Raw genomic sequence first — 26,826 nt, 5'->3', positions numbered from 1 at the left:
TGATCAGAGGACAGAAGAAATGCTCATATCAAGAGATTGAGGGGCGTGTGGGCAAGGATACGTAAACAATGTTGGAAAAGTAAATTGCTCCAATGAGTCTGTAACGACGTTATGGGCAGCTCGGATTGGGACAGTATGTATTGACTTCCCATCGCATTTGATTTTATACTATTATCAGTCAGGCTGTAGGGGCCGATGACCTAGATGTTAGGCCCGTTTAAACGACAATCATCATCATTATTGTTGTAACCAAGGTTGAAGTTTACAGAACACAACTTTATTTGCTTCACTTTATAATATTTACACAAATAACTGAAATTTATTTGGAAGCAAAAAGGAATATTGAATCTTGAGAAAAGTCTGTCTTTATACAATATGTACAGGTTTGCAGTCTTTATATACACTCCTATCTTGAAAAGATAGTCTTTGTGAATTGACACGTTGATAGTCGAGAACTATCTGGCACACTAACATAAATGTTCATGAGAGTCCTTGTTTGTTGAAGTGCCTGAATTCCTAAAGAGCAAGTTCAATTGATTGAAGAAATTCCACCTAGCGAAACTAAGGGAGCTTGCATAACTTAGGGAATGAAAATGGCTTGTAAAAGAATTACGGAACATAGGCAGCGGAAACAGGTAAGGGAGCGGTGACCAGAGGTGAGACCTCGTACTGCCAGAAATTCAGTCCACCTGGTCGAAGCACATTTTCAAGAGGAGTAGCCTCCGTGCTCGACGTAGGGTGTATTCTGGAGCTGGACACCGGGGCAAGTGGGCAAGTAAGCAGGCAGGGAGCTCCTATTTATAGTACACTCGATGGTCAGGCACGCGCACTGAGGGCTGCGCGTCGAAGCTAGCAGAATGATACACAGGCGCGCGTGCAGCTGGCTGGCGGAGCGAGAAGGGAGCGCCGGACATACAACAATTATCATCATCCTCAGTCAGGCACTTCGTGAGTGCTCGTTGTGAGACGCCAGTAAACGCAATTTCGCATCTATCAAAATGTAACAACAGGCAGAGAAAATTTAAATACAGTTTTGATGTAAAAAATTGCTTTATTTACAGAATGATGATTAAAGGCTGAATGAAATGGAATGATATTTATTAAATTTGATGTCACATTAATTGAGTATAATCTCTTCTTTCTTCCAGGAAGAAGGCGTTATGATCCCTCTCTTAAAGGTTTCTTGAGTATAGTTTTGAGTGAAAGGCAGGTTGAGATGAAGGCATCTTATCCCAGAGCATAGGGAGAAGATTTGGCTGTTTTGAGATAGAAGCTTCCCGAAACACTGGAACAGATTTAGAAAAAATAGTTATCATTACAAAACTTTCTCCAAAAGGAAAACATGGTGTTTAACATGTAGCAGGTAAATCTGGGGGATGGATAGCGCCGCCCAAAACAACATGAAACGTCTCTATGAACATACGGTGTGCCCTACAGTCGACTGTTTACGGTTTAAGCTTGTTTTATTTATTAGCTATAAATCATTCCATGCACTGCTTTTATGGAGCTACAAGGAGTGAACACACCCCCTCTTAGACACCCATAATTCCTCGTGATTAAGGAAGATTATATTGTAATTTATATTGTATGATGAAAGAAAGAAAACGCATGCGGAATTTTTTTGCCCATGAGATATTAAAATAAGTACTTAACATTCTCTACTTAATAAATACAATCGCAGGGAGGAAGCACAATGACGAGAACAGCCTTCCTTCATTTTCCTTCTAAGTTGCTCTGGTACATGTAACGTGTTATCCGTTACGCTGTGAATCGCCGGCAGCTTGTCAATGTTGAAGAACAGTCATCTATTTATCTGTGTGTGTTCTAATATTCTCGTACTGTACGGCAGTTGTTACTGAAGATTTTGATGCTGTGGTACATCACGACATGATTTGTACTTATACAGAAATTCGCTATGATTTTTATCTGTGTTTCTTAAGCGCATTTAATTTTTACCAATCTTTTCTTGGGGCGATACGACGTCATAGTAGTACCTGGCGTTACATGGACAACTTTATTAAATGCAGTTAACTGCATCTCCCATCCCCCGAGGCTATAACAATTATCTGTTGTGCATTTTCTCCCCCAGTTTCCCTTGAACTTCAATACTGAGGTTTTCTATGTGCAGTAGTGCAGTAGTTTACCCTTGTTGCTGTAAAAACCTAAACTCTAGATTCCATAAATATTATTTGCAGCTTAGTTTCTTCCTCCCTCTATCATGATCTTAAGTGCTGAGTTTCACAAGTTTATGTTCCACCGATTCCCTCTATTGCTGCGAAAATTAAAATGAGCCACCGTCTAAAACCAAGATTGAATTCCAAAAAATAGTTTTTATCTAAGTTTCTTCTCCTTTTATCTTGCACTTAAATATTTAGTTTCACCAATATATGTACCGCCGTTTTCCCGTGATGCTGTTGAACAGAGCGGTTCGTTGTGGCAACCCTGCCGTCATAAGAGCAATTCTGTTTTCTTTACATGGAATGACCTATATAATGCGAGTTGGGGCAGTGGTGTTCGTATTTAGAATTAAGTTTGGAGCCAGGCATGCCGTTACGGGTATTGCAGTACTGAAAGCGTGTGGAACAAGGGTGCCATTAATGCCTAGAGTGGTCGAACGTGTCCAAAAAATCAGTGAGGGTGGCGTGATCAGATGTGTATTCAGGGGCATGATGGACAAACAATTCGAGCAATTCTTGTATTAGAATGAATTATCTCCAACATGCGGACCAGTGGCGGTTCGTGACATTGGGCTTTGGCGCCAATTCTTCCCCCTCCCTAATCGACCCAGTATTCACTGACCAGCACCGCGATATTTACAGCTAAAATATAACAATAATAATAATAATAGGTTATGTTACTCTAGCTCGTTGAAGAAGACGTATTTAACAATTTGACCAAACTACAAATGGTGCCGTCACTTTTTGGTTACATTTTAAATCTTTATTTTGGTTTCTTTGGAGAACTGTTTCAATGGTCAGTCTAATGGAATTCATAGTTTTGGAATCAATCTCTATCAACAGTTAGTGTAAGACGTGGGGCAGGGGAGGGAAACAGCCTATGCACATTGCAAAGTGTTTGGCGATGTTGCTGAAGGCTTCGCCGGACAGACCATACACCCGCCTGCGCTCTTCTTTCCCCTGACAAGCCCATATTGTCCTCCCAGGCTTCCGCGCACCCCGCACACTTGCTAACTCTACGAAACTACTGAGGGCTCTCCTGCCATAGCCCCAGCGCCTCAAGACTAAAGAGAAATATCGTGCTTTCTGGACAGCCGCCACGGTCTGAATGCTTTTGTCATATCTCTGAAAATAGAAAAGCGAAATGTTTACAGCCAAAATAATGAAGATAACATCGTATAGCACACCACCACAAGTTCGACTTCGTTACATTTATCCATCTGTTTATGTAATCAGTTACAGAGTTAAATTATGTTAAGTGTTTTTGAAAATGCGCTGGGGCGGCGCCCAAAAGCCCTCCATGCACCAACCGCCACTGAGGGGACAGCTACTTAGATCTGTCAGGTAAGGTACAAATTTGGGTAGTCTGTAACTCGTAAGCGATCTATCGAAGGGCATATGTTTCTCGGGACTCTCTGCGTTCTTTTGGGATTCAGTATCCATCCGCTGATCACCTCCACATGTTCGGGAGCACCTTATGTGTAAAGTGATCAGGAACAGGAACCTCGAGCCACAACCACCGTAATGTAAACCAACACTTGTAATTCTTCCATGAATTCCGAGAAGACAAGAGATATTCGTTGAGTTAACGAAGACCTTTGGAGTAGTTACCATCCGGCACTAACAAAGGAGCAGTTTGCTTTGGACCAGACCGAATGAAACTTAGGGAGATGACCACTTAAAATATCAGAACGCCTCGTTGTTACCTTCCACCACGTATACTGGACTTACCGTGTTACCTCAAGATATAACATGGTAATAGTAAATTTAGATTTCTAAGATAGAGGATATAAAAGATAGATAACAAACTTCTAATTAATGCATTCAGAAAAGTGTAATTTACAGACGTCTTATGTCTTACCTGTGAGATACCTTCTCTCCCATCATAGCCTGCTGGTTATTGTTACAGTTGCCGCTATTGTAGTTGTTCCAGTTGGAACACTTATAGCCCCTGAAGCCCTTGGTGGTTGTGATGGATTCAGCGAAATACTCGTGTGATCGGCCGTGACTGCATGCACCTGAGAACATGTTAAAAATACCATATTGTGAAAAAAAAAGCTTTATTTTTTGTTAAATGACTAAATTTGCAGGAGACAACAAGGATCCAGAATATTGCATTAAATTTATATTTTTCATTAATAATTGTTAGGTTTTTCAGTCTGCCGAAACTAATTTTTAATAAATAATTTTATAAACCATCTGAAAAATAAAGCATATTGTAACAGAATTATACCTGAACAGGCAGTTTATAAATATATTTATATAAATTAATTTCAGAGGACTGAAGAACGCAACTGAGATGACAATAAAACGAGAAGGCTTCAGATATCACAAACTGATCAATAGCCTCCAGCAGTTATGAACAAAGAAAACTCAAAATACAGCAAATACCAAACGAGACATTTTTGTGATTTGCGGCGCATTGATGAGTTATCGTGAGGATGAATTTAAATGGAGTCTCATAATAAATAATATTGTTATTTGCTTTACGTCCCACTAACTACTTTTTAAGGTCTTCGGAGACGCCGAGGTGCCGGAATTTAGTCCCGCAGGAGATCTTTTACGTGCCAGTAAATCTACCGACACGGGGTCTCGTATTTGAGCACCTTCAAATACCACCGGACTGAGCCAGGATCGAACCTGCCAAGTTGGGGTTAGAAGGCCAGCGCCTTAACCGTCTGAGCCACTCAGCCCGGCTAAATGAGTCTCAGTATCCTGATGGATCCCTTCAGTGCTGTGAGAGCAACACTAGGGATTGCATGTTTGTTCTGATTCTGAGTCTGTAGCAGAATTCGACAAAGGAAAATGTTACCCTGCCTCTGGCTTCAAGCGTAATTCCTACAATTAAAAGCTTCTTGATATTCATTAAAACTGTAGGAAATACATGGACTGTATCTATCCTTTTGCTCTTCGCCAACTTCCACTGGCTATTTCGCATTAGTCTCAAATCAGACGTTTGGATCCACCTGATTTATTTGTATATTTTCGTTCGTCGAAGGACGTCTATTGGACGACAGCTGCCAGTTGTGGACACGCCGCCAGCTCTTTCATGGACAATCACATTTAAATCTTTCATGATTTTGGTCTGGATGGGACGAACGTAGTAATGTCTCATTGTGACATTGTCGACAACGATTGCTGTCATAGATCCTGCCAGATCTGCGTACTGCTGCTAGGTTGCCTATCATCTGGAGGCCGTCATGGCTTCGGACCCAGTAAGCGACCACGCGGTTTGAATCACGTAGTTGGATTCGGGAGATAGTGGGTTCGAACCCCACTGTCCGTAGCACTGAAGATGATTTTCCTTGGTTTCCCATGTTCACACCAGGAAAATGGTGGAGCTGTACCTTAATTAAGGCACTTCTTTTTCAGTCCTAGTACTGCAGCACTGCCCTATCTCTTCGTCGCCACATAAGACCTGTCTGCGTCGGTGCGACCCAACACAAATAGTTTAAAAAGACAGTTTCCCTCAATGTTATATCAAGAAGAACTCTAGATCTACGTTAAAGAAACTTCACTTGTAGCCGTAGCTTCTTCGGCGACCAAGGCCTACGGTAACGACTAATGTGACGTCACTGACGATACAGTTCTTTGCGTTGCACAGCTACTGCTATATCATCAGCGTAGCAGAATTTCCGTGATGTAACTTGAGGCAGATGAGATATATGTAAGCTGAACAGGAGTGGCGATAGGACTGAACCTTGAGGCCAACCATTTTTAAGCTTCCTCTCCTTGCTCTTAATAACTGGCACAATTCGATCTACACCAACTCATTGGCTTCCGCTTCTATCTGGAATAATGCCATCTGATTTACGCAGATCCACCGCTCTCATCAAGGAATTCAATAAAATCTTAAGGAACCCCGATCTACCTGTACATCAGGGCCTCTCAGGGTGCATGCGCGTGGTGCATGCACTGTGCACGGTGCAAAAGACGACTTGGCTTGGTTGACCAGAGTGCAGACACCCCACTCCTCGATTTGGAGCAGTAGCGCTTACTCTCTCTTTCCTCACGCCTGTCTCGCTCGCTCCGCCTGTCTCCCTCTGCCCCATTTGCGCCGTAGCGCTCCAAATCCGGGCTGACTTGAGCCCAGTATAGGCGAGTTGAGCCGAGCTTAGCCGAGTAGCCCATAGACGAAGCGTTGATCCGAGCCATGCCGAACGGCAGCGATGCACAGTGCACGGAGCTCTTGCGCCTCTATCTGCACGCGTGAGATTTTGGGCGTTTGAGAGGCCCTGCTGTACATGAAGATCTACGAACTGTCAACCAAAACAGATTACGTTCACGCCATCCAACTTTACGTAACGCCTTAGACATGGTTGCTAGAGGCTACAAGCCAACTGCAGAGTGTAAAAGACGGTGGGGAGCAGCAACGGAGATTCACCTACACAGTATGTTCTCGAATGCCAAACTTCCAAGTGGATTTCAACTACCACGTAAAACATGGTCTGCTCTGAACAGAATAAGAACAGGCCATGGCAGATGCAGAGACATGCTGTTTAAATGGAACAAGTTGCCGACACCCGCGTGTGACTGTGGAGCTGCACGACAAACCACACATCATATTGTCAGAGAGTGTGAAACGCGGGCATACACAGGCAGCAAAGTGGATTTCCTGATGGCAACTCCAGAAGCAATACAGTGGATCAGTGATCTTGACATTCAGTTGTAGGGAGCCTTTTCTTGTTCATTTATTTCTTGTTATGTAAATATGTATATAATTTATATTTGAACTCAACTTGATTGTATGGGCCATACGCTAAATAAATAAATAAATAAATAAACTGACGGTACATGTTCTATTTCAGCACATTCTATTTATACAAATCCACAGCCACAGCATCTTTGGCGACCAAGGCCTACGGTAACGACTAACGTGACGTCACTTCCGTCATACATTTTGTCGCATTACGTTACACAGTACTCGGATCGTCCCCAGCCATAAGACATATTCATGTCAAAAATACCAGTGGCGTGCACTGAACCCCATCTCGCGCTGGGGTAAAAGAATTTCGTTTACATTTTTTTATTATTCCTTAGAATGTTTTAAATGATGTTTAAAAATCTTCAAACATTTAAGTCAAGCTAAGTACAGTAAGTACAGCTGTTTCGACAATCTGCTCTACATCAGTCCAGCTCTCTCCAGTGAACAAGGTTTCTTATCAGGCGCCAATTCCACTTGCTGCGTTGACGCCTTGTCCTAGTGTGGCGGGGAGATTCACGCGCCTTATGGCAACAGACCAGCTAGCTAGGGAAACGTTGGATTGCGCCACAAAAGAGTTGCAGTAGTTAACACTCGAAGTGTTATGCGCCACACACAAGTGACTACAGTATAGTCACGTGTACATCGTCTTGCTGATAAAAATAGAGGCAATTTATGAAATAAAATTTAATAAAAGTATTTATTTTATTTTTCTATTTCGGCATGTATAGCCTAAAGGTTGATTGATTGATTGATTGATTGATTGATTGATTGATTGATTGATTGATTGATTGATTGATTGATTGATTGCACATGTAGAGGATGATTTCCAAACATGCAGACTAATACACTGACTGACAGAGCAAATGCAACACCAAGAAGGAGTGGTCAGAACTTTATGCCAATTGCAGGGTAGACTGACATCACTGAGGTATGCTCATGATGTGAAATGCGCCGCTGTGCTGCGCACGTAGCGAACGATAAATGGGACACGGCGTTGGCGAATGGCCCACTTCGTACCGTGATTTCTCAGCCGACAGTCGTTGTAGAACGTGTTGTCGTGTGCCACAGGACACGTGTATAGCTAAGAATGCCAGGCCGCCGTCAACGGAGGCATTTCCAGCAGACAGACGACTTTACGAGGGGTATGGTGATCGGGCTGAGAAGGGCAGGTTGGTCGCTTCGTCAAATCGCAGTCGATACCCATAGGGATGTGTCCACGGTGCAGTGCCTGTGGCGAAGATGGTTGGCGCAGGGACATGTGGGACGTGCGAGGGGTCCAGGCGCAGCCTGAGTGACGTCAGCACGCGAGGATCGGCGCATCCGCCGCCAAGCGGTGGCGGCCCCGCACGCCACGTCAACCGCCATTCTTCAGCATGTGCAAGACACCCTGGCTGTTCCAATATCGACCAAAACAATTTCCCGTCGATTGGTTGAAGGAGGCCTGCACTCCCGGCGTCCGCTCAGAAGACTACCATTGACTCCACGGCATAGACGTGCACGCCTGGCATGAGCCGGGCTAGAGCGACTTGGATGAGGGAATGGCGGAACGTCGTATTCTCCGATGAGTCACGCTTCTGTTCTGTCAGTGATAGTCACCGCAGACGAGTGTGGCGTCGGCGTGGAGAAAGGTCAAATCCGGCAGTAACTGTGGAGCGCCCTACCGCTAGACAACGCGGCATCATGGTTTGGGGCGCTATTGCGTATGATTCCACGTCACCTCTAGTGCGTATTCAAGGCACGTTAAATGCCCACCGCTACGTGCAGCATGTGCTGCGGCCGGTGGCACTCCCGTACCTTCAGGGGCTGCCCAATGCTCTGTTTCAGCAGGATAATACCCGCCCACACACTGCTCGCATCTCCCAACAGGCTCTACGAGGTGTACAGATGCTTCCGTGGCCAGCGTACTCTCCGGATCTCTCACCAATCGAACACGTGTGGGATCTCATTGGACGCCGTTTGCAAACTCTGCCCCAGCCTCGTACGGACGACCAACTGTGGCAAATGGTTGACAGAGAATGGAGAACCATCCCTCAGGACACCATCCGCACTCTTATTGACTCTGTACCTCGACGTGTTTCTGCGTGCATCGCCGCTCGCGGTGGTCCTACATCCTACTGAGTCGATGCCGTGCGCATTGTGTAACCTGCATATCGGTTTGAAATAAACATCAATTATTCGTCCGCGCCGTCTCTGTTTTTTCCTCAACTTTCATCCCTTTCGAACCACTCCTTCTTGGTGTTGCATTTGCTCTGTCAGTCAGTGTATTTACGTTTCCCAGCATGAACACAGAATCAAGCGCAAAGTACAAATATTTTCTATTATGTTGCTGAGTTTACTGTAATGGTGATAGCAAAAAGCAAAGTCACCTCCGTACAGGCCATGAAGGCCCTTGGAGGAGTGGAAGGTAAAGGCTTCCACCATTGTTAACCTCGGCACGTGATGGGGTAGAGTGGTTAGCTCTACGCCCGGCCGCCTTTCCCCCCAGGAATTAACCTGGTACTCATTTTTGGTGTAGGCTGAGTGGACCTCAGGGCCATATGAACCTCCGGAAGTGGATATGTCGTTTCTTAAATTTTACGACTTCCTGACGGGGATTCGAACCCACGTCCTTCCGGGCGAACCGAGCACTCCTTTACCGCCTCGGCCAGACAGCCCCTAATGGTGACAGGGGTTGTGAATTATTGTAATGTTATTCGTGGATTATAAGAGAAGTTGTGTGGCATTCTTCGTCAATATAACCAGCGTTATTCATCGTGAGGAATATATTTCCACGTCTGTTGTCGCTGTGTCTACACACAGTAAGCAAGTGAAACTGTAAAACTTCGGTACGGTAAAACACCTGCTAACTTTTCCTCAGTCAGTTTAGGCTAGGATTTTTAAGTTAAAGAACAGAAAAGTAAGTCCCATTATATTTCTTTGAAAATCATGGCAGTACGATTACGAAGTGTCACCGGGTGAAACTGTGAGTACATTGTTTAAAATCTGCTGTAACATCTGTGATGATGGTGCTGTAAATACCAATTTGTAAATAGTAATATGGCGGGGCAGCTTGCTTCTTTTTTTCAGATGGGGTAACGAATGTGTTGACCGCACGCCACTGAATCAGATACTCACCTCCTAGGTCCACTCCACAACCTGGCTGGATGGGTTCGCCCTTGTTCGGGTAAAAATCCACGTGTCCCATAGGATCTTTCCATCCCAGTAATCCTGCACAGGTGTGGATGACCTGGACGAACTTGGCGTCCGTGCTGTCCAAGCGATTTGCCTGTGATTCAGAGCCGAAGAGAGGAGCAGCTGGATCCAGACCTGGAGAAAGAGGAAATACATTATTATAAAAGAAAAGTGTAATACGTTGTCAATTACAATAAACTACCATTACAACTATTCAAGGGGTTGTGTGCAAAACCACGTATTAAACATACGATATATTATTTTACCTGTGCATTAACCCTCAAAATTTAAACAGTGACTTACGAATCACTATGTAAAACTGAGACTAACATGTTATATTTTTCCGGAAGGTGATTTATTCCAGAGTTATTACGCGTTATGTTCTATTTTGCTAGACGTTAAACACATGGGCCAATACAGTCTTCAAACGTATCATGTTCTCTTTCACAACGATTCAAAATTGACAGAATTAAAGAGAAAATTCAATCTTCGCGTGATCTGTCGAAAATAATTCTTGTACGACCAGAATACGTGTGACATAAATTAAGTTTTTGGGATTTCCCTCTTCATTACGTTTAATTCTTTTTAGGGGTTTGTTCTGTTCACCGGTGACGACAGGACTATAGAAGTTTTTTTTTTTTTTTTTTGTATACCCCACTGCGAACAGTGGATTCCGACAAGAAAGGCTTTGTTTGCTGTGCGTAGGTCTGAACCTGGTCTGAACGGTATCTGTGACACCCAAAGAGCAGAACAATGACGAGCACGTCTCTGTGTTACTTCATGGAAGTAACTCTGAACATGCTTTGGGTAGGGTGACCAGATTACAAGCATGAAAATACGGGGCACTTCGACTGCTGTTGATTATTAGGCCCTATTTAAGATTAGAATTTCTTAACATGAAAACAAGTACTTATTATTATTATTATTATCATTATTATTATTATTATTATTATTATTATTATTATTATTATTATTATTATTATTATTAAATGGAAGCGGCCCAATTCGAGTACATAAAGTGTTGCAGGAAAGAAACTTTTCCCTTTGAGAAAAGATAATGATTATGAATATGTCTTTCAAGAAATGAAACTTTAATATTAAGGACCGATTTATATGAATCGTTTCACAGAGCACCTTTGGCGACCGAGGTCTACGCTAACGACTAATGTGACGTCACTTACGGTACACTTTCTATTTCAACACAGTCTGTTTATACAAATCCAGAGTCGGAATATCTTTGGCGACCAAGGTAAACGGTAATAATGTGACGTCACTTACGGTACACTTTCTATTTCAACACAGTCTATTTATACAAATCCAGAGCCGCAGCATCTTTGGTTACCAAGGCATACGGTAACGACTAATGTTAAGTCACTTCCCGTCACTTATTTTCGGATAACCCCCAGCCAATAGACATATTCATATCAAAGCAATCAGCAGGATTATGAGTTGCCATTTTTACACTTTTATAGGTCTGTCTCACTGGTTTGTTACATTTAGTGCCAAGAAAACAAACTGTAATTACTTTACACAATGAGATATATACATCAGAACTTTGGTATAAATAAAGTTTAAACACGGTATTTTAAAATATACGGGACGTTCACAAAAATTGGGGCAATATGCGACCCGCATATTTTTTCTAGGACAACGGGACACTTTAAGGAAATAAGGGACAATCCCGTAAAATGAGGGACGTCTGATTATCCTAACTTTGGGGCAAACTGAATGTACTGAACTGTACCTAGTTTGTGCTGAATTTGTGATCCCTTTGTTTAGTTGAATTCTGGGAGAAATTATTTTTTGTTTTATCTGTATAGCACTGGGTGAAATTCTACTCTAGGTAAAATACATTTACTGTAAACTAACACTGTGTACAATACATTAGATGAATGTGAAGTCCTTAAATAAATAAACTCTGGGAGGAATATATTTTGTTGTATTGCATAACTCTGAAATAGGGCAATTTCAGTGAAAGTTTTATATTTTAAAACCACAAAGTTTGTATAATGACTTATGAATCGTCCTGTAAAATTCAACATCAGAACATTTATAAATAAATTAGCTTACACATTTTAATGTTCTACAGCGCGCGTTGGCATTTAATGGTTCGTAGATCCGAATTTAGAATGCTTGCCCCTTCGGTACTTCCTTCCTTTGAGGTGTTATGGTATTGTCGTAAGAAGGAAGGAAACTGAGGCTATGAAGAGAGCATCGGATAAGATAAACCGGTGACAGGAAAAAAGATTAAGAGAAAGACAGAAGATGGGATGGAGGGACCGTGGATGATTTAAAGGAGAAAGGACTTAGGGAAGAGGATGTGAGAGACAGACAGAAATGGAGGAAACTCATTGTTGAAGCCGACATCTAAACTGGGACAAGGTGGAGAAGACGACGAATATTATGAAAAGAATGGTTTGAAAAACATTTGAAAATGTGTATAATAATATAAATTATTAGTCAACGTAAAACCAATAATTGTAAATTGAATAGCATCGGAAAATGCTGAAAGGTCAGGTGGTGATGGTGATTATTGTTTTAAGAGGAAGTACAACTGGGCAACCATCCTCTATATAACACTAATCAGAGGGAAAAATGGAAGGGATCCGATACTTCGAAAAATGTAGATATCGGCCAAAGGAAGACAAGGGCCACGAAGGGCGTGAAAATGAAAGACTCCCTAGCCCTCGCAAACCTAATAGCGTCGGGGTCGGAAAAGAACAAGAGTTGACCAAGGGAGGTCGGATAGGATAGATGAAAGTGAGGAGTCTGGCACAAGTAAGTGGAAGCAATGCCAGGACTCAGCTGGGGGCCCCGTGGTCGCCAACCCACGCTCCAAAATTCAGAGCCCCTGGAGCGTGAAAGGTCAGGGAATACCGATAGTTCATATTTTCCAAATAAAGCTCTGCGTATACTGATGATGATGATGATGATGATGATGATGAACGATGTCTTCTGATGTAGTATTTTATCATTCTTACCTGTTATCATGGGCAGAATTCCTCCTAGCCTGTTGCCGGCCACACCCGACAGTTGCGCTCCAAGGCTGTGTCCCACCAGTCGAATATTATTGGCATTTACACCTTTGTTCTGTATCAGGTAGGAAACCACCTTCGCCAGATATTCTCCCACTTGCAGCGAGTTAGACTTGGCGGTAGTATAAAGCGTACCCGCAAGTCCTGACCAGTCCACTAGGATGACATTGTAGTTGGTGCTGCTGTCGGCCATGTAGGCTACGTAAACAAAAGGAACATCATTCTTGTTGAAATACATCATGCTATCAGCAAATATATTTATGCAAATAAAATTACAAATGCGTCTGTACATTTTCAAATGTTTGCCTTCTACTTCGTATTTATCTTAGATTAATTATCCAAAAGTCGGAGTACCTTTACTTCAATTTGTGTATGGCTGTGTTGTTGTCATTTTCATTTTGGAAGATATGGCGGGGAAATGACTCAACAGAATTTCTATAACTCGGTGTTTAGGTTAAGGGGATAGCTGAGGTGTACACTATGCTATGTTGTTGTTTGAATCATCAGTCCATAGACAGGTTTGATGCAACTCTCCATGCCAACCTATCTTGTGCTAATATTTTCCTTCCTACATAACTACTACATCCTACATCTGTTCTAATGTGTTTGTCATATGCATGCCTTGGTATACTACCGTTCTTACCATCTGCACTTCCCTTAGAACAAGTCTTGTGTGTCTTAAGATGTTTCCTATCATTCTACCTCTTCGTTTAGTCAAATTACGCCAAATCGTTCTCCTTTCTCCAGTTCGAATCTGATCTGATCTATCCATCTCACCTTTAACATTCTTCTGTAAGACCACATTTCAGAAGCTTCTATTCTCTTTCTTTCTGAGCCAATTACTGTCTACGTTTCACTTCCATACAATGCCACGCTCCAGACAAAAGTCTTCATTTTTTTTTTTTTTTTTTGTAATTTCTATGTCAATATTCAAAGTGAAAAAATGCATTTACTTACTTCTGTTAATCTGAATTTTATGTCATCCTTATTTCTTCCACCGTTAATTATTCTACTACCAAAGTAAAAATATTAATCTACTTCCTTAGAGACCTCATTTTCTAATCTAATATTTCTTGGACTTCGTAAGCTATATATTATTCAATATGGCGTAGCAATATTAAGGGTGTGAAATCGCGAAATGTTACTTTTTTCGTCAATATTATTTATATCTAGCACTGTACATGCTGTCGTAGAAATCGCCGTACCCCTAGGTAAAAGCAATATATTGTAGATTGGCGTACTTACACACTGTACAGAGTGGTCTTTTATATAAGCGTTAGTGTGTTTGTCATGCTTACAAATATTTTGAAGAATTGTGGTGATCCGTACCGAGAAATCAGCATCAAACCAAACACAACATTGCGTTCAGCCACTGTCACTGTGGCGTATTTACTGCGGAGCGATCCTTACAGCGGGGAGGTCTGTATTCAAACCCCTCCCGTGGCGAAGTTTTATTCTTTGACTGGTGCTTTCATGCCATGGTCTTAAGCCACTTACAGATTTAGCAACACCGCAAAGCCCATTTGAACTCTTCGTGAAATGATCAGATTGGCTAAATTCAGCAGCTGATAAAATGACTACGGTACGAGATATCGAATCTTTCTTATAATCAGCATGACCAACCCTCTAACACTTATATACCCGGTTTACGTTTTTTCTCGACTATCCTGTATGTAAGTACTCCAATCTACAATATAACGTTTTAAGCTATGGATACGGAAACTTCTCGGACATCCTGTATATAATAAAAGTGTTGCAGCATTTACTTTCCGATCTGCTATGTTTCATTGTGCGAGGAATAATAAAGGAGACATTCACAATAATTTCATTTTTCACAAATTTAGATACACCAGAGAGATCTAAACAGTGTACCTGCGTAATAAATGTGATAGGCCTATAATAGTCGCCATAGGACCTATCCGTATCGATATCGATAAAGCAAATTGTTAAAAAAATGATATAAAATGCACTTTCCAATGTCTAAAACAGTTTTCTTTTTTTACCGTAAGAGCTATTATAAGAAGTGATTCACGAGTTTGTATTTTTTTTCTGAAATCAACAACGGCGAGCATCACTGGCATGGACTATTGTTGAATCGTCACGGTAACGAGATAATTGGTGATGGTGGTTGTTGCGTAATTGTTTATGTAATATACGAAATGGAATGGTCATCAGTCCCTATAGATCAGAGTCCACACGAGTGGTGCGGTATGTAATGAGCCTTTCCTGCCAATCCTACGGTTTTTAAGGGCCCTCTTACACAGGTAAACTTGTTGACGACGCACGGGCTAGTGCACTGTTGTACCATACAACATAATTGCTATCCATGGCGAGCGTCATCTGAACTAAGTCAAAAGCAGACTAAGTAGTGGAGCAGTAGTTGCACTCAGCTGTGGTTCTCAGTTTAAGCAATCCTTACCCCAAACCCTATGTTAGTGATATTTTTCACCCACGCTTCTAAGATGGATACTAAAACCTTTCTTAATGTGAGAAATTTCAAGAGCTCAATATTAAATTGTAAATATTAGCACGGTCATCTAGATCTCTCTTCTTCTTCTTCTTCTTCTTCTTCTTCTTTTTCTTGCATTATAGCCTACTAGGGACCACGTTCCAATTTCAATTCTTCATCCTTTGTTGTTGTACCTTACTTTTCCTCCAATATTCCTTCATTGTTTTACTATGGTTTGTTTCTTCAGACCACTTTATGCCGGTTTTCTTTGCCTCCCTCCCTTGAAATCGTTTCATCTCTAATCATTTCTTCCTTAAAATTGATCTCTACATTATTTGTTGTTCTCTGATGTTGTTTCTTTTCCAAGTCTTTTTGATCTCTTGAATCCAGGTGGTTGTTGACTTTTTCTTGCAAAGTTACGTGAAGATCTTTTTGGTTAGTCTACTGACGTCCATTCTGTAAATATGTACAAAAAAATAGCGGTCTCCTCTTCCGTACTGTTATAGATATGTTTTCTATGTTCTGATAAATTTCGTTATTACTTCTTAATTTCTAAAATTCTGTAGTTTTTAGAGGGCCTAATATTTTTCTTATAATTCTTCTTTCTAGTACTTCCGATCTTTCAAGTTTATAATTGAGTACTAAGCATTCACTGGCGTATAAGCATTCTGGTTCCACAACTGTGATGTAGTGCTTTATTTTAACATTTTTGGATAAACATTTGTTGTTGTATGAATTTTTTGTTATACCATATGCTCTTTCCATTTTGTGTATCCTTTCCTCTATAGCAGATTTTTCCAAACCGTTTTCTGGGATTGTTTCTCTCTAATGTTTTAATTGCTTTACCCTTTCGATTGAACCAACATCTGTTCAAAGTAATTTTGGAGCATTATTTATATTCGTCATGAATTTTGTTTTCTCTGCCGAAATTCTTACACCTGCCATGTTGGCTGTCTCTTCTAGAAGATTTACTTGTATTGCTGCATTAGTCAGGCTTTCAGAGAATATGGCAAAATCATCTGCAAATGCTAGGCAATTTATTGCAACACCTTTGTTCCTCCTCCCCAGCATAAGTGGTAATATATTATGGTGCTTCAGTTTTCCGTTCTAAATTTTCCCAAGATACAGTTGAAAAAGAGTGGAGACCTTCCATGACCTTGTCTGACAGTTATCATTAATTCTTTATCATTGTATTGTATTTAAGAAGCAAAATGCCCTTTCTTTTGTATATTGTGTAGTAAATTATATACTAGCCGTAGTAGCCTTTGTTGAAGGAACAATCATATAAAATGTGCATAGTTATCTAATTTCCCAGCTACATTCCGTCAATATCCGAACATGTTTCAATCGGGACGCAACAGTAATTCCATCTATCGGACGTGCGTGGCAGCAGAAGGGACAAATCACATCACAACAATGCTCAATGCAATGTTATTGTTGATCAGTTTTATGAGATTTCGATATTGTAGGCCTTCAAATTTAGTTTCCTTCTGACTCTGTAATATTAGGTCGTCATCTTCCTCATGTCACGACTCCCTCTTGTCTTATTCTTCCACTGATAGTTCCTTTACGATTTTTTCTCATTTTAATAATTATTTTCATAATTTTCCTTGTTGATATGGATCCATGACTACGCGGGTTTACACCTTAAGACAATCATTAAAGAAATCATCACCAGTTAACACAATTGAACAATACTTCCATGTTCGCAATGCTCGGCGTTGATATGAACTAAGCAACAGAAGTCTAAATTCATGAATTCTATTATCATAGTCGGTACCGTAAAACTGTATAAGACATACATGATCGTAAATTGTATTCTTAATAACTTTTCGATAGGATCAAAAATATTGGTATTGAAGAAATACATTGTAGGCGCCTCCCCTAAACCACCATTTCATCCAGAGTGAATAAAATGATTTATAGCCTATACTGCCTTACTTCCTGACTTTACATCCCAATTTTCATTCAATTATGTTCATCCATTCTCTCGCGGTTCGGCGTTGATATCGACTTAGCAATAAAAACAGAAATTCATGAATATCTCTATCACAGCCGGTACGGTAAAAATGTATAAGATATAAATGATCGGAAATTGAACACTATATAACTTTGGTTGTGTAGTATATATCGATAGGACTACAAATAACATAGATATTTGACATTTACATTTTAGACTCCTTCCCCTAAACTACAACTTCATCCACCGTGAATAAAATTATTTTTTCCTAGACTGTAGAGCCTTATTCCCTGGCTTTACATACCGATCTTCATTCAATTCTCTTCAACCATTTTCTCGTGATGAACGAACATACATACATACATACATACATACATGCATACATACATACATACATACATACATACATACATACATACATACATACATACATACATACATACATACATACACACATACATACATACATACATACATACATACATACATACATACATACATACAGTTGGTTGTTTCAGTTTTCATGATACTTACGAAGTCAGTGGTCAATTTTAAGGCTGAATCAACTGTCCGTTACTCTTCCAACTAAAATAAATAATCTATCTATCTATTTATTTGTGATTTAATAATGAAAACTCTCTTTCAGTATGCGCATTTTAGTCTGGAGTGTTCTTGAAAAATACAAAACTTTCTCTAAATTGGGCACATATACACCACTTGTTTCACTCTCCTGAATTATGGTCACACATTTCTGACAAACGCTATCGGTATATTGACCTTACATTGACAAACATCTGATCGGAACTGGGAACTCATAAACATTTGTTGAACGTCGAAGTTAAATCGTAAGTTTGTAATTTGCTATCAGTTATCGACAATATATTGAGTTTGATTCCTTTTTTATGGTTCAGAAATTCTGTATGTATTTTTTAACACAGAAAAGTTTACAGGGGATACATTTTTAAATACGGGAGACTTGAATAAATAAGGCTGAAATACGGGAACTTGGGGAAATACTGGAGATCTGAAAGCCCAAATCAACATTTTCGTCAACTAGTTGCATGCAACAAGTTTTCCTATGCAATAAGACCCCCTAGTCGTACTATCAATAAAAAATTGTACCTGCTCGGATCTCATCCATGTGCGATGCTGCAGAATTCCATCCATGAGAAACGAATCTCGTCTGCGCACTGGGATTGAAGTTGCTGGCAACCTGATTATTTTCGATTCTGATGTACTGCGGTGATGTAGGGTTGTTTCTGTGGAAGGACACACAACATGATGGATCAGTCTTCATTGATAAATAGAGTATAGTGCGCATTGGTATCACCCAAATATCACTATAAAATTTGTCACAAATGGAACATAATAATTGCTTTTACACATATCAAGTGAAAAATCCCTGGCAAATTAAGAAATATTTGATTTTTGGAGAATATTATGTATACGTACTTTACCACTTTACAAGTACATTTGGTGTTGCGCTCACAGTGACACACGTATGTCTTTTGTCTTACACTTTCAACGATTTCGTGTGTGATATCTGTGTTCACTGAAGTTCTTTGCGTTTTCTTTGCTTTCGTTTCATTGCTTCACTTGTCAAACATCATCATTTCATGAATTGTATCGCGATATGCAATATTTAATAGGCGACAAAATGGCATGGCCAATGTACATAAGAAAAATTCAGTGGACTAGTGATTTATTGGTCCAGGGATCGAGCTACTTTCGTTCGAACAGAAAAAAAATATTTATAGGTCCAGGGATCATGCTATTTTTCTGTTGACCGCCATTTTGCTGTTTGAACTGGCCGCTCTAGTCATATAGACAAAGATAATGAGAATCCACAGACATAGCACTCCCATTCCACGGTGTTAGCCCTGGACCTGAAGAAAGTAACAAAAGACGGCACCAGCAGCGGAGTACGACATAAACCAGTCCTGTCTACAAGCCTTAAGTATGTTTTCATATTTCTCAAATAACGACGGTATTTCTTAATTTGCCAGGGATTTTTCACTTGATATGTGTAAAAGCAATTATTATGTTCCATTTGTGACAAATTTTACAGTGATATTTGGGTGATACCAATGCGCATCGTACCCGATAAATACAGTATTATTTTGAAAAGAGATTGATGTAACTTTTACCTCTTACCCCTACTTACTGGTTCACTCCCAACAGTGTAAATATTTCTAAAATATTGCCAACCAAAATTTCGTCGTTAACCCTTTAATGTTCAGACTAATTATATTGTGCGTCAAGAATATTTTATTTTCACTAAAATTATTAAGCTCCAACTGTAGAACATTGGTAGAGTACCGACCTTGGGAGCCCGACAGTAGTTGAAGGGAGGAAAGAAATATTCATTCGCCACTATATTATATTGTACGATGTCGGCATGTAATAGATCTCCGGTGACACACTTGGTCTTTCTTTCTTTCTTAATCTGTTTACCCTCCAGAGTTGCTTTTTCTCCCGGACTGAGCGAGGGATCCCACCTCTATCACATCAACGGCAGTGTCCTGGAGCGTGAGAATTTGGTTGGTAAAACAATTGGGGAGAAGGAGTACCAGAACCTCTCCCGGGCGACCTCCCGTACTATGCTGAACGGGGGCCTTGTGGGGGATGGAAAAATTGGAAAGGGATATGCAAGGAAGAGGGAAGGAAGCGGCCTTTTCCTGAAGAGGTACCATCCCAGTATTTGCCTGGAGAAGAAGTGGAAAACGACGGAAAACAATTTCGAGGATGGCTGAGGTGGGAATCGAAATCCCCTCTACTCATTTGGCCTCCCAAGGCTGAGTGGACCCCGTTCCAGTCCCCGTATCACTTTTCAAATTTTGTGGCAGAGCCCGGAATCGAATGAGGTAATAGAGGTGGGATCCCTCGCTGATTCCAGAGGAAAAACCAACCCTGGAGGGTAAACCGATTAAATACATAATAATATAATAGTTTGGCATATTGAGGATTCAGTGTTGTGTTGATCTCTGTGACTATGGTTCTCTTAACAGAGAAAAAAGGTGTTTATCTTGGAACATTTCTACAGGACATATGATGGGGCGTCAGAATGGGCCAAGTTTGCTTCACGTTACAGAACAGTACTAGGGGCGATTTAATAAGGAGCCATCAAACGAGAACAATGTTAGCTGTCGTTGAAAAGTTCTACGCTACGAGATCAGTCTTATGTTAATTAAAGTGGGACACGAGGATACCCAAGAACCAACACGAAAAAACGAGATTCATGGACTACTTCTCCAACAAGTGTTACAATCCCCCACCGCGGGGGTGTCACTCAGCCTTCTGCAACGATTTAGAGATCACCTAATTTCCCGCGGAACTCCTTCCCGTACCCTTTCTGCTGTCCGCTCTCACAGCCCCAGATGTCTACATACTGTCTGGGGCATGTTCAAAGAATCCGTTTCGAGATAGGAGGTGACCTATTTACAAAACTTTCCCAATTGCGTGAGAATATAACGTCCTTTTTTGGCGTCCTTACAGCTACATTTTCTTCATAAAATGATCTTTAGAAACACTATGAACAATGTGTGGCACGTAGTGATACGCATTTTGAAGACCGACGCAATTAAATATCCTTCAAAGTTTTTTTTTAAATGCCAAATAAAGTAGTTTCTCTGCTGTTACCATTACTCACCTGGTGTAGACAAGCAGCTGTATATCTGTGACGGGGTTGATGGCACGTACTTCTTCAGTCTGTTCAAGATCCACGAGATGTAGTTTGCCGTCACCGTCTGGCATCAACATGAAGCGTGGAGTCTCCGTGGGATGCGAAAAGACTGTAACAGAGTAACATTCTGGTAATTTAAAAATTCTCAGGTTGCAGATGTGAAGGAGAATATCGACTGCTCTCAAGACCCAAGAAGATCCTATTACCATCAATTGGCAACAATTTGCCAATACAGATATCTTGGTAACACAGTTGATTGATCACGAAGTGTTGAATACGATATGCAACACCGAATCGCTCCTGGCTCAAAAGGCGGGAAGTAATTGGTGGCTTTTATGACAAAAGAGTGCCTGTCAAGTTGAAAAGATTAGTATACAAGAGCGACATTAGACCAGTCTTTACCTATGACTGTGAGACCTGGACCATGACACAGAGGATCGAAATTAAGATGTTGATTGTGATGTGCGACGATACAAGGAGTAACAGAAAACGAGTATTGCGAGGCAACCTTGGCGTACGCGACATCGCCCATAAGCAGCAAGGAAATAGACTGGGCTGGTTTGGGCATTGTCGAAGAAACCCTCCGATTAAATCGGGAACACGGCACTGAATCTGTCCGTTCCCCCTGTGGCTAAAGACAGTTGAATACATCTACGGTATCTTCTACCTGTCGTAAGAGGATACTGAAAGAGGAACCAAGATGCTCTAAACTTTGGTGCGAACACTGTTGCCCTAGCTAAGTCTTGCATTTATTTCACTTACTTGTGACAGACTCCTCACTTTCATCTTTCAGACCTCCATTGGTCAAGTTTTTTCTTTTCTAACCCGAACGGAATTAGGTTTCCGAGGCCTAGAGAGGGTTTCATTTTTCCGCCCTTCGTGACCCTTTCTTTCCTTGGCCAATACCTTCATTTTTCGACTTGTCGGACCCCTTCCATTTTGTTCCTCTTTTTAGTGTTAATAGAAGATGGTTGCCCAGCTGTACAGCTAGTTCGGCGAGTGGTGATGTCTCAAGGTCACGCTGTCCAGATCTGGCCAGGCAGGTTTCCAGCCACGTTTCAGTCGTGAGGGAAAAGTCATCGCAGTGAGTTCCCGTCCTCCCTGCTGTCGACATTGCTTATAATCTTACCATGTAATCGTCTTGAGCGCAGCCACTTGAGGGGGTCTTCTCCTCCAGCGTTACAGCTCTCCTGTAGTGGTACTGCAGGGTGACCTTGAAGCTTCACCACTCGTTGGATAAGCTGTACTTCGTCTTAAAACAGTAACTACCTATCCGAGCCAGGGAGGGGATCCAAAGGAGGATTCAGAATGGGGTGAATGAAAGTGGTTGCCAGGGACATGTGGCAATGCTAACTCTCCAAGGATGATGTCATCGATATAGCGAAGTGGAGGAGGAGAATAAGGAAAGCTGATCTCACCACAGGATAAAAGTCAGGGAGAGATATAGAGAAATGTGAATGGATTAATATCATTGCCTACTTCAGCAGTTCGAGTAAAGTAATCCCTTCCCCACGGGGTCTTAGCTCAGAAGAAGAGTCGACATTCTAAACTCATTTGAAGAGAAACCACTAAAAAAGGAGACTCAGAGGGATCATTTCCGAACAGGAGAAAAAGATAAGAAGCGAAAGAATGAAGGGACTCTGGGAAGAGAAGAGAAGAGAAGAGAAGAGAAGAGAAGAGAAGAGAAGAGAAGAGAAGAGAAGAGAAGAGAAGAGAAGAGAAGAGATGCCAAGAAGCGGTCCATTGTTAGGGCCAAATTCGAAATCAAACACAGAACGTCTTCACAAATTTTTAGAACGGAATCAGAAAGATCGTTTAGTGAATTTCTGAATGTGAATTACGATTTGGTTGTGTCCAATCGAGTTGGCTACGTGGTTCGTATCACATAGCTCTGAGCTTACATTCGGGAGCAAATGGATTCGAACCTCTTAGGTGGCCAAGGCTACTATCTTCTCAATCCTAAACCTTTCCCATCCTTCCGTTGCCGAAAAAACTTCGATGAGTTAATGCGACGTTAAAAGAAGTAGCAAAAAAAAACCATAGCTGTTTAGTTCACGTTTTGTGTCCATGATACATTACATGCAGAGATTGGATCTGATGCTAATTTGAGAAGAAAGGAATGATGAGAGACAGTTATAAGTTTTTTGATCACAATGACCTTAGAAATGGTCTTCCTAGATGGTTTTGTATTGACAATTCGAGTTTTAGGTTAATTCATTCAAAGTAGGCAGTGGAAAGTAACTGCAACGTAATCGTGTAAAGGAAACTGAAACATAATGAAACAGACAAAATTTAGTAACGCTCTTGCAAGGAAAAGATGCTAAGCCGTTTACAGAAGGCCCAGATCGCACGTAGATTATATTGTAAAACTTCCGGAGTCGCACCTGGGCCAAAATCTCAGATTCTGGACCGCACATGGGCACCTCCGGTTCAGACAACTACCCACTCTAACCCCTAGGGGACTGTCTTTTCTTTCGCTTATATACCCTCATCGGCAAATAAATCTAACATTGTTCTTCACAATAATGGAATTTACGTTCCATTGTATCTTATCTCTCGTGACACCTTCATTATCTAAGCAAACATGCTTCCAACTCCTGCATATTCAGTGTTTTATTGCGAGAGCTCCAACCTGTTTACACAAGCAAAATGGTGTGATTATGGAAATCCTTGTTTAAAATGACAAAACAATAGAGATTTATGCTCTTGTTAAGAGTCGACTAAGGAAGGACGTACGAGTAAATAAATACGGTAGTAGAAGTAATAGAAATAATGGCAGGCTTATCAATTGCTGATTACGGCACTTGAATATTGTAAAATTTTGGTATTTCTGAACATTCATAGCTAGGAAGTATGATTGTAACTTCTGTGTTCGGGTGATTGCGCCAAGTGTCATTAGTAAAATTAGTCTAAAGTTAATTACTATACAATTAATTATGAAATTATTATTATTATTATCATTATTATTATTATCGTATCAGCTACCGCGTGCAGGCATTCCTGTTCGATCCCGTCTAGGCTGCCCACGTACTAATTTCGACGTTCTGTTTTACTGTACGAGATGGCAGAGAAACGGATCTCTATTGGGTGATTTGTAGATAAGTTGTAATAAATTTTATCGGTTAAACACGGAATGTACCGGTCCTGCTGTCTAGAAGTAGCGAGCCTGTCTTTTACCCAGAGGCGCGGGTCGATTCTCTATCAGGTCAACTAGTTCTTTTTTCTGAATCGGCGGGCTATTTCGAATTACATTCAGCCTACATGAGAGAAATTGAGGTGCTATCTGGCAGTGATATAGCGAGCTCGGTCTAGAAAATCATGAGGATTCGTTACGCTGACTTCGCTGCAGGCCTTCGGACTGAGCAGCGGTTGTTTGATAGACGAAGGCCCGTCAGGGCTCTATCGCCATGGTGTATGTACCTAACACCGAATGTATCACCAGAAATCTTCTACATGCCGACATCGAACGACATTGAATTGTTGAATGGACTTTTTTTCGCCCTTCGACAATCTGAGTGTTTCTGCTAGGGTTGAGCCCGTGATCTTATAATCCTGAAGTCAGCACTCCACAGAGGGATAAGACTAAACAATTAATGCCATAGTGGTTAATTCACACAATAAATGCAGCGAAACTGGGTTTCGTTTTTCTGACAGTACAATAAGCTTGATGACCTCGATGTTTATGTCTCCTTAAACTGAACCATCTGCGTCGTCATGATTCATCAGTCTATCACTCATTTGGACACATACGATCCAATTTTAGACTTTTTGTGTTGCATAACGTGTTATCAAAATCTATTGCAAATTGAAACTTTCTGATGAACAATATTGGTAACACACACACGCATGGAGTAAATTCTGTGCCCTTGTGAAAATAAATAAATAAATAAATAAATAAATAAATAAATAAATAAATAAATAAATAAATAAATAAATAAATAAATAAATAAATAAATAAATAAATAAATAAATAAATAAATAAATAAGCATGTATTACAAGAGAAATAATAATTAAAATTAAAGGCAACAGACAATGTTCTAAACTATATTACATACGAATTGTGTAAAATATAACAATTTTTTGTGGTCTTTACTTTGACATATCGTGACTTTTACAGTATAAATAGCTTGAAACAAATGATTTGATGCCTTATTTATCCCCACCAGCCGAGCTCTGCGATTAACAACTAACACAGTTTACAAAGAGGCCTTAGGAAACTAATTCACAGAGTTGTGTATTGAAATGGCAGCTTACAAGTCAATGACGGGTACGTTCTGTTCCTGCTATTATGTAACACACTTCATTATTTCGCTAATATATATTTATTATTGAACTTCTTTCCTAAAACCCATTGCGATTTGTAAGAGTAACCCCAGAGGTAAGTGCAAGAGAACTGTGAGGTGAGTACCTGCGACCAGGCTGAGCCCGGTGAAGAACACTGATAGAGCCTTCATCTTGAAATTGACTGCCTTCTTCAGGTAGAAAGGGCCCTTTTAAAGTCTGTCTTATCTCAGTGTCAGGGACGAGGAGGATTGTCGAGATTAAAAACAACCTCTTGTGATCGGTCCCCGGAGATCATTACTCGCATTAAATGATCAAGATAACACAAAGATAAGGTATAATGATTTCTCAAACTGTTCTGATCAATCGAATGACAAGTCCTTTTCCGCGGTATTATGATTGCCCTAGTTGTCTGTGTGTTGTTATTGGTTGGGCATTCGTCTCTTGGGGGCGTAATAGCCGAATGACATCGACGCTGGAGGTCCCATGGCTATAGTCAGGATATCAACCATCCTGCAGAACTACAGGCTCGTTTGGTTTTAAAACACTCCTCTCTTTCGCCGATAGTTCAACACAGACGTTCAGCACGAAAGGAGTTTTACAAACATGGTGTCTCATAAAATGTGGGTGTTGAGGAAGGGTTAGAAAGTATTTTCTTTTAGATTTACTTCCTCCCATTCTTAGTAGCACATCGGGCAAGGGTATTCTTTCAGCAAATCCTGTTAGCTTCCGGAACTTCGACTTCATCCCAACCAACATACATTATTTCTACATCCTTTGGGAACGTTCGACGCCAGGAATTGCATGGCCATTCTCTTCTACGTCATTCTGGTAATACTAGGGTGATGAATTGTTGAAGGAAGAAAGGAGGTTAAGACAGTCAAAAAAGGAACACATTACACAGTTTTGGAGGACAGCTACATTTTAGCCGTAATTTTAAAACGACAAGAATTTTATCATTTCACAAGCATTGTTTTGACAGTTCCCTATTTTATCCTTTTACCAAGATCAAACTTCCTTTCTTCCTTCCTTCCTTCCTTCCTTCCTTCCTTCCTTCCTTCCTGCATTCCTTCCTTCCTTTCTTTCTTTCTTTCTAGATCCATTCACTCTCCAGTGTTGTTTTTGCCCTCGGACGCAGGGAGGGATTCCACCTCTACGGCCTCAAAGGCAGTGTTCTGGAATGTGAGACATTGGGTCAGGGGATACAACTGGGAAGGACGACTAGTAACTCGCCCAGGTGACCTCACCTGCTATGTTGAACAAGGGCCTTGTGTTGGGGACGGGAAGATTGGAAGGGATGGACAAGGAAGAGGGAAGGAAGCGGCCGTGGCCTTAAATTAGGTACCATCACGGCATTTGCCTGGA

At 40.9% G+C, this 26,826-nt stretch overlaps 1 protein-coding gene across 1 annotated transcript; it reads right to left on the bottom strand.

Moving 5' to 3' along the window:
* Positions 1 to 1,031: 1,031 nt before the first annotated feature.
* Positions 1,032 to 25,712, bottom strand: LOC136881326 (pancreatic lipase-related protein 2). Its single transcript, XM_067154139.2, has 7 exons — positions 25,589 to 25,712; positions 21,147 to 21,288; positions 18,620 to 18,756; positions 13,035 to 13,286; positions 9,997 to 10,188; positions 4,039 to 4,195; positions 1,032 to 1,285 (listed from the first exon to the last, which is right to left on the bottom strand). The coding sequence occupies exons 1-7, from the start codon at positions 25,632 to 25,634 to the stop codon at positions 1,228 to 1,230; spliced, it is 984 nt and encodes a 327-aa protein (XP_067010240.2). The 5' UTR covers positions 25,635 to 25,712; the 3' UTR covers positions 1,032 to 1,227.
* Positions 25,713 to 26,826: the final 1,114 nt, after the last annotated feature.

The sequence above is a fragment of the Anabrus simplex genome, chromosome 9 (genome assembly GCF_040414725.1).
Source record: "Anabrus simplex isolate iqAnaSimp1 chromosome 9, ASM4041472v1, whole genome shotgun sequence".
In the NCBI taxonomy this organism is placed as follows: Eukaryota; Metazoa; Arthropoda; class Insecta; order Orthoptera; family Tettigoniidae; genus Anabrus; species Anabrus simplex.
This window is presented reverse-complemented; position numbering and strand designations above follow the sequence as displayed.

Coding starts and splice junctions, on each gene's coding strand:
- LOC136881326 (XM_067154139.2), bottom strand. CDS start 25,634: ATGAAGGCTCTATCAGTGTTCTTCACCGGGCTCAGCCTGGTCGCAG. Junction 21,289..25,588: donor CGGGCTCAGCCTGGTCGCAG/GTACTCACCTCA, acceptor ACTCTGTTACAG/TCTTTTCGCATCCCACGGAG. Junction 18,757..21,146: donor CAGCTGCTTGTCTACACCAG/GTGAGTAATGGT, acceptor GTCCTTCCACAG/AAACAACCCTACATCACCGC.